General features: G+C 40.2%; 1 protein-coding gene across 1 annotated transcript in view; it reads right to left on the reverse strand.

Annotated features, from left to right (window-relative positions):
- The window catches only part of ASAP1 (ArfGAP with SH3 domain, ankyrin repeat and PH domain 1), a gene marked incomplete at its 5' end in the record, with an annotated part of 116,190 nt that extends 107,966 nt beyond the window's left edge, over positions 1-8,224 (reverse strand). The window contains one exon of the mRNA XM_082295421.1: positions 8,099-8,224. Coding sequence (XP_082151547.1) covers positions 8,099-8,224 — 126 coding nt within the window. The remainder of the gene's footprint in view (positions 1-8,098) is intronic.
- Positions 8,225-8,642: the final 418 nt, after the last annotated feature.

Consider the following 8,642-nt stretch of genomic DNA (forward strand, 5'->3'; position numbering starts at 1 on the left):
ACAAGGCTCCTCCTGTGTCAGGCCACTTCTCCAGGTCCTACTGAATGGTGACTGCTGCATTGAACAACTTGGTATCGCCCAAATAAACTTATTGAGATCACACTCGAGCCCACCATCCACACAATTAAAAAATACCAAATAGTTCTAGTTCCAAAACTGATCCTGGAAGGCACCAGTGACACTTGCAACCTGCTGCCAGCTGGACTTTGCTTCATTGATCTCCACCCTCTGGGCTCAGCAACCCAGTCCATGTCCCACCCACCCTGCAGATCCCTTACCTGGTCCATCTCTCACCAGCCTGGACAGAAGGCTCCCAGAGCACACCATGTCCAAGGTCTTGCAGTCCTACAGACTATTGTTTTACAGGAAGTTACCTCCAGCACCATACCTGATTTTTAGTTCTTAACCAAGAGAACCAAGAAATGAAAAGACTCTACTGGCATTGTAAGTTTCTATTTCCTCATCAGAAGGAGTTTTATATTTCTCCTGTTAAGAAATGTAACAAGAAGGATAAAACAAGAAAGGTCAAGAGGTGGCTATTTAAAAGAAAGAAAAAGCATACACTTTCCAGCTTAACCATAGTAACAGCACATATGCACATTTATGTGTATAAAGGGGCAAATGGGATCCTTACAGCATTTTGTTGCTTTTTCACAGGAGCATTAAAGGAAATGTTTTCCATAATCACCACAATCAAGTCCACTGTACTCCAAAATCTCACTTGTCACAATGTTTATACAAAACCTCAGCATTAGCCCACTGACAGCAATATTTACAACCCATTATATATAGATATAGATAAATAATATAGATCAACACTCTCTCTTTGGAAATATAAAATAACTGTTTGTTGCACATCTCAGCAGGGAGTGGACTTCCAGCTGCACTCCTTCAGGAAAGGAAATTCATGCTATCATCTCAAAGGTTTTCCTTCGTACTCACCAATAAACTTCGGGCCCCTTGGCCAGTATCAAACAAACCTGGCAGAACAGTCTCTAAGAGAAGTAACAAAATATGCTACTAACTGGACTCTGAAAAGTTTTTTCTCTGAAAAGACATAAAATGCTATTGGTTGAGAGCCCTTTTTTAAGAACATGCTTATATTGCCTACCCTTGCACTTGAGACAATACTGATAATTAGCATTCTAGGCTTGATTCTGCCTAATGGTTTTATTGCAAGGTACTACTCAATTCAAAATAAGATGTTATGATCTTTCTTACCATTATCCTCTGTAAATTTGCTTCACATCTGCTGTTTAAAATTATTAAGAACCATCTTCATTCATATTGTTACAAATAACGAAGATAGTTATGAAAATTAAGTTTTACTCTTTGTAGTAAGAAAAATACTGGAAATTAAATCAACCAATCTCATTCTGTTCTGAATCATTCACGTGCAGTCCTTCAGTGACACCATGCTGAAATACAAACATGGCTTTGTGGGTCATTTCTCCCTCTCTGTTTTCTTCAAAGTACTTTTTCATTGCTTTCCAACTACGGAAGGTGTCTCTACAGGACTCAAATCTAAACATTAAACCCAACTCTAAGTCATCTCACTTTAAGTGTCTCCCCTCAGTCGGGGCCCAGTTCCCATGACTACATGGTACACACTCTGTCAGGGTTTATCTGCACAGCATACTGAACAGAGTGCACCAAAGAGCACTTTCACAGCTTCCTAACTGATGAGTAAACATGAAGAGGCCTGTTGGGAGTTCAAAACAAGAAACAGTACTTCTCAAAAAAACATATGAACTACCAAATGCAGTAAGTACTTTCAAAAATATGCCTAAAATGAACACAAATTCTCAAAAGGCAAAGCTAATTCATCTGCCATGACTGAAACTTTGAGCAAGCAGTGAGTGTTTCTTATTTTTCCTCACATCAGTCACATTTAAGTAAAAGGAGATTGCCTGCTTATTACAGCTGAATGCTTTGACTACTTTCAAACGAAGGGTAAAGCTGATTACACACTAAATGAATAAATACTGTAGCATGCAAATATAAAAGCATCCTCAGATGCATTTTTGCTAGACAGCTATTGTAAATACAAGACACTGCTGTCAACTCCTCCTGTATCACATTTTCAGTATTGTGATCATGAGTCACCCATGTGCTGTCACTGTGGCCTCTGTATTTCCAAATGCTCACGTGCCCATCTTTACATCTCTGTTGCAATTTACCATTCAATGAAAAAGCAGCAACAATTATTCTGAGTCTTATTTACTACACAAATAAACTTCTCATCTGTTATTTTTAGGATGGTTTGCTATCAAAAGCATATTTCTTCAAAAACTGAAGATTGCTCGTGGTCTGTTACGTAAAAAAACCAGCTCTGAAGTACAAAGCTCTCTATGATGCAAGACTACTTCTAACTGCCATAAGTAACAGGTTACAAGGTCAGGAAAAGCTGGGTTTAGGTCTAGTGCTGCTGGAGTTGCCTGGATTCACCACCTAAAAATAAAAATATCTTTTAATTAAAAAAATTAAGAAATACAAAGAATAGGATGCTACAATTTATTTGTTGCAATTATATAAAAGTGATGCTTCAAGAGGAACTAAGTGATAGATATTTTTCTATTATTTCTTTCTCTTGAGATATGCACACACACAAAATAGATCCTACCCGTTATAAAAGTCCAGGCTAATGAACAAAGTCTGTGCATAATACCAACAAAAGCTGGTTCAGAATGGAAATGCTCCAGTTCTTGTGCATGGTTTCACCTGCCTCTCTTGATTGAATATTTTGTCACTGGAAAAGGATCTTGTGGTGGAAAAGCGTATGAAATCACCACAGAGGATCTGATGTTATAGCAGTTTCAGTGCTACACAAGTTTCAACAAAATTATAAGGAGGAATAATGCTGTCCCCTCACCCTCATGCCAGAAGTCCTTCCTGACAGTAGAATAAGAAAAATATGCATGAATTGTAGCCCAAAGGGAAAGCTACATGTGGGAAACTGTGAAAATTAGTCAAACACAACACATTTTGAAAGAAAAATTTTTAAAAAGGCAAAATAAAAAAAGTAACAACTCCATGCTTTATCCTTTCCCATCTCTAATCTTAAGAGATGTATTCATGACGTGACAAAGAACATGAGAAGTCATCTCCTTTCAAACTATGTCAGATTACACCAGACTTGCACTGAGAACAACAAAATGTGTATGAGACTGAGTGGGAGCCAGACAGTCATTCCTTCACTGATGTATATGCACACATCTGTTATAGGACCAGCCTAGACTGACAGACTGCTGTGCTTGGGCAGATCAGCACAGTGAGAAACAAAATGAGCAACAATCATTGCAGGAATAGTGGTTTGCTTTGTTTTTTCTAAATTAAAAACCAAAACGTAAAAAAACCCTGAAAGCGAGACACAAACATATCTGCAGCCAATTGAATTGTCAGAAAGCACATTTTGAATTTTCAACTTCTCATTCAAGAGCAAAAGAAAGAAAGAAGTAACATTAATCATTGAAGATGTTCAAATATTACAGAAATACAACAGTAAAACAGGAATTAAACAGCAAAATCAGCATCAGACACAAGTGAAGCTATTCTTTATTTTATCACCAGCTTCTAGCTGTCCATTCATATCTACCAGCCTAAGAAGAATTTAAATATTTAAGCTTAACCTCTGTCTCCAGCCAGCCCCGTACAACATCTGCTACTTTAGGAGAAAGATTCAGAACTGCCTGGTCATGATAACTGAGCTATCCCTTGAGTGCAAAGATGTCCTTTCAGCTGGAGCTGGGACACAGCGGAATGATAATCAAGACAGTCTTGTGGTGATCCCACATGTGTACTACTTATTCTCAGAACAGATGTCATCATTCACTAAAAATTCCAACTAGCTCACAAAGCAATATTAACTCAATGATTAAAATCAACTTTTCAAAATCTATTTGAGTAACACAAATCATGGAGCTTCTGTGGATATGAAAGCATGTCTGGTCAGAACAAAGGAGAGGCTGCATTTTAAGAGACTGTACCAGTAACCTGTCTATATTTACAATTTGGGCTTTTTCTTTAAAAAAGTAATTGACCACCCACTTAGATATGCAATAATTCTCTCTTCATATGATCATTATAAATTCATATAATTGTTTGGGTCAGAAGGGACCTTAAAGATCATCTAGTTCCACCCCCTGCCATGGGCAGGGAGACCTTCCCCTAGACCAGGTTGCTCAAGGTCCCATCCACACTGGCCTTGAACACATCCAGTGCTGGGGCATCCACAGCTTCTCTGGGCAGACTGTTCCAGTGTCTCACCACTCTCACAGTAAAGAATTTCTTCCCTGTATCTAATTCAGTTTAAAGCCATTCCCCCTTGTCCTAACACTTCACGCCCTTGTAAAATGTCCCTCTCCAACTCTCTTGTAACCACCTTTAGGCCCTGGGAGGCTGCTCTAAGGTCTCCCCAGAACCTTGTCTTCTACAAGCTGAAGAACTCCAACTCTCTCAGCCTTTCTAAAGAGGAAAGGTGTTGCATATAAAAAACATCTCTGACCTGCCTGCAGAAATATGTTAAAAATATATTTTTTGCATGAATGTAAGATTACACTGAAGAAATCAACAGAAAGGAGTACAGATTGCAAATTCTCTCATATATATAATGGTTGTTTCTCCCTCTATGAACTTGAGAAAAAGCCCTATTATTTTAGCAACAGAATGAACCGTAAAATGTGTGTTTATTTGAGGCAATTACGTAACACTCACGCTTTAAAAAAACATTATAAAACAATCTTGTAGCTTTTGGTAATTATTGTTAAAGATGCCTAAGCCTGGCTAGAAATATGGCAGGGTCCTTTTTTTGAATCTGGTGTGACTGGATGACAAAAATCTAAGTTTGGTCTCTTAAAAGGAAAAAACCTTGCAAATCTTCCCAAGTTTCAGTAGCTTAAACAATGTAGCATGAAACCTTCCAATTCGATTAACTGCTACAGAGTAGCATGTTCTTGCTACCATCTTTGATAATATTACAACAGCTTTAAATAAAGTTTGGGTGGAGGTGGGTTTTGGTTTGGCCTTTTTTTTTTTTTTTAATAAGTCATGAACAGAGAAGTCCTTTGGAGAAGAACTTCCACGGTTCTCATTTTGTGAGGTATGCCTTCGTGTTTTGTTGGGCCTTCCACCAAAAACTTATTGAATGCAAACTCATCAGAATCAGTAAACATGTCTGCTCTGATTTTTTAGTTGAAACTTGTCCCAAAATTGCATCTAACTGGATCCAAAGTCTCCTCTGAAAATGATTTTAATTATAATAAGAAAAGAGTCATAACTAGGAGATAACAGATAGCAATTCACCCAGCTGAACAGACTGCCCTCCTACTGATGGACAAGCAAGTAAGAAAATTAGCAAATGAGTCCATCACCTCTTATTATTTCAGAAAACTTGTTAGTTGTGATGAAGGAACAGTAAGTTCATAATTTTGCAATAACTTCAGGGAACTAGACAGATGCACATAAAACTATTTCATTTTTATGAAAATGTGTTTCTGAGCTAACCACTGATCTGAGCTACAGTAAGAATCACACTGGACTGAGAGACTGGGAAACAGAGCTAACTTTTGTTAAATCTGTTTAATTTCCCTTCCATTTCTGTTCAGAAAATAGTTCCAGTTTGCAACCCTGCTTAGAATAAAGAAAATAGTTAATTCACAAGCTAGCTTATAGTCACTGAGGTAGGTGCAGGTTGTGCTGAATTAAATTAGCTGTAAAATAACAACCTAACATACTTCAGGCAGCAGCGCCATAACAGCACGAAGCCTGACACTGCCGGCAAAAGCCCAGAGCGAGCTCCAACCCAGATGCAACATTCAGCTAAAAATCAAACAGCTCTAAGGATGGAATCGTCCCCTCTGCCTTAACACAGCAGGCTCAACACTGAAGTTCAGGAGCTGCTTGAGGAGTTCTTTGGTTATCCACAACAAACCAACAACAGCAGCAGGAGCTACAGCACACTCACTTCAACCATTCATTTTCAACCCCCTGTTTCACAGGACCCACTGCCTTAGGTAAGCAGGTGTACAGAAACCAACCGAGCTCGAAAGCAGCAGTAGCAAAACTGTGTCTTCACTGTAATTGTAGCTTGCATACACAAAGACTCCAAAAGAGCCTTTTGCTAGCCACATCCTGACTGTCTGCATGTCCCCATGCAAATTAATAACTATAAATTTAGGAGAGTTGCATATTTTTTCCACACATAACAGTAGACCTTGTTTATATCTTGTTTCCCACCAAATAAAGCCTTTTTATATTTACAGATAATAAAAACATAATGCAAAACAAGTCAAGTTTAAACTGCAATCAGTTTAAATAGGGCACATAAAACAGTTATACAAACAAAAGAAATTCAAAGAAGAGCAACACAAGCACCAGAAGTACCCACTATTCTTTATTCCTCTGATTTATTGCTGTCAAATCTGACATAAAAACTTTTAAAATATGCACAGTCCACACAAATAGAGCAGAATACTCTGTATTTATCTTCTGTATTTTGTTTCTCTTTGGATGGGCATTATCACATTTAGCCTGCACTGATGTATCTCCCAAACCATGAAAGCATTACACTGTATTCTTACCCTAGAAGTCACCAGTGATGCCAAAATATGTATTTTTATTTAATTCTATGCATGCTGTCAACTGTACTAATAAGCGTATCAATGGCTGTACCTATTCCACATAGTTAAGACCAGGGGGCAGCAATTCTGTCAAACACTAACCTAACAGGTTGATTTCTGACCAATCTATCAGTGGCCATGGCTTAGTTACAAGAGAAAAGAAAAACCAAAACAGTGGCAGATATGGAAAAGTTACAGGTATTAATCTAGGTCACATAATAAAAATAAAATACATTATTTTAAATGTGAACCTACAATCACTCTAGTCAGTTGCTGCAGACAATAGCACTGTTACAATTTTGAACATAGTTTTTTTGTTACAACTTTAGCTGATCTGAATCCTAAGGAATTATATTTTCCATACCCAAGAGTATCAGACAAGCACCATAATTAAATAATTAATACTCTTTCCTTGCATACCAAATGTTTTGCTCATGCCAACACGTTCAGCAGAACTAAAAGTCTCTATTAAATCCATCTCCTAGATACGCACTGGGTCCTGAAGAACCGACAAATACTTGAACTAAGTGTATAATCGAAAACAACAACTAACTGCAACCTATGCAACAATAGCAAAAATCTATCTTCTTTCAGCATCATTATGCTTGTACCTTCAAGCAAGCACAGGGCAAGAGAAGAGCTGTACACTGTCTTGGTTTAAAGTCATTTGAAAGACATTTCTTCATAACCACTGACCTAGTCCATTGGAAATCACTCTGAAACCTCAAATAGGAAGCAGTGGACTGATATCCCTAGGAAACCAGCACTGGAAGTTTACCCATTTTCACGCTCCTATTTCTTGACAGCACAGCAGGGTGAACATTTAAATGATGCTCATAACAAGCATGAAAAAGCCCCAGCACTGAGGCTTCAACGTTGAGATGCTGAGACTGTATAATCTCTTCTGCTACGTTATTTTGCTCCTCTCCTTCCACCAATTTTGTTTTCATATTATTTCCCTCACTCCACATTCATCCCTTCATCCTTACCTCATTTCTTAAACCAAGTCTTCCTTGGCAGATTTCTGCAGTCAGAGTTCTGTGCTTACTTGATGTAACGACTGGCTGGGGAAAACCTCTACGAACGCTCCCAAACAAAACTCACCCTTCATCTTCCCTCTAAAAATCCTAACATTCACACATTTTTTCTACTGCAACAACCGACAGCACTGAAAACACCAAGAAGTACCACAGCAACATTTAAGTTCAGACAACTGCTTTACGCACTAATCTTTGAGACACCAGGGCAGGAAAGCTTTCTGTAACTAGCTCAACACAAGGGCAAAGTCCCACAATTAAAAGACCAGATTACATGCATACCAACGCCTCTGGCTCCCGTGGATTTGGGCGGGTGGTGCTGCCCCGTCCCTGATGCTCTCTCACAGGCATACAGAAAAAAAAGAAGGAGGAAAAAAAAAAAAAGAACAAAAAAGGAAAAAGGATACAAAACAGGGGATAGGGTGTGGGGTGCGGACGATTTACCTCTTCCAGCAGTGTGACCGTGTTCCTGCAGTTCTGCAAGCGGGTGGTGAAGCTGGAGGTGGTCGGGGAGTTGTAATCCTCTGTGGTCTCGGCGATGAACTCCGACACGGTGATCTGGTCCGGCATGATCCTGCCCCACCGGTAAAGCCCAGGAGGAGCCGGGCACACAGATCCGGAGAGAGGGGAAGCCAAGTTTCGAGGGGGAAGGTAGGGGGGAAAAAATAAGAAAACGAAAAAAAAAAAAAAAGCAGAGGGAAGAAGATGTTAACAGCCAGCAGAGACCCGCAGCATCAAAGCAGCGGAGCCGCAGAGGGAGGCTGAGGCTTCGCCTCCTACATCCAGCCTCTCCCCGGCCGCCCCCTCCTCCTCCGGGCAGGAGGTGAAGGGGGAGAGACCCCCGCACGGCGCCCCTCGCTCGGCCCCGCCGGTGGGGAGCGCTCCCGCGGCCGCCTCCGAGCAGCCCAGCCCGGCCCCGCCGCGGCGCTGCGGGGAGGGCGGCGGGAGGGGAGCGGCGACCGCGCCGGGCTCAGCCCCTTTCCCCACC

This window comes from Coloeus monedula, assembly GCF_965178545.1.
Source record: "Coloeus monedula genome assembly, chromosome: 1".
In the NCBI taxonomy this organism is placed as follows: domain Eukaryota; kingdom Metazoa; phylum Chordata; class Aves; order Passeriformes; family Corvidae; genus Coloeus; species Coloeus monedula.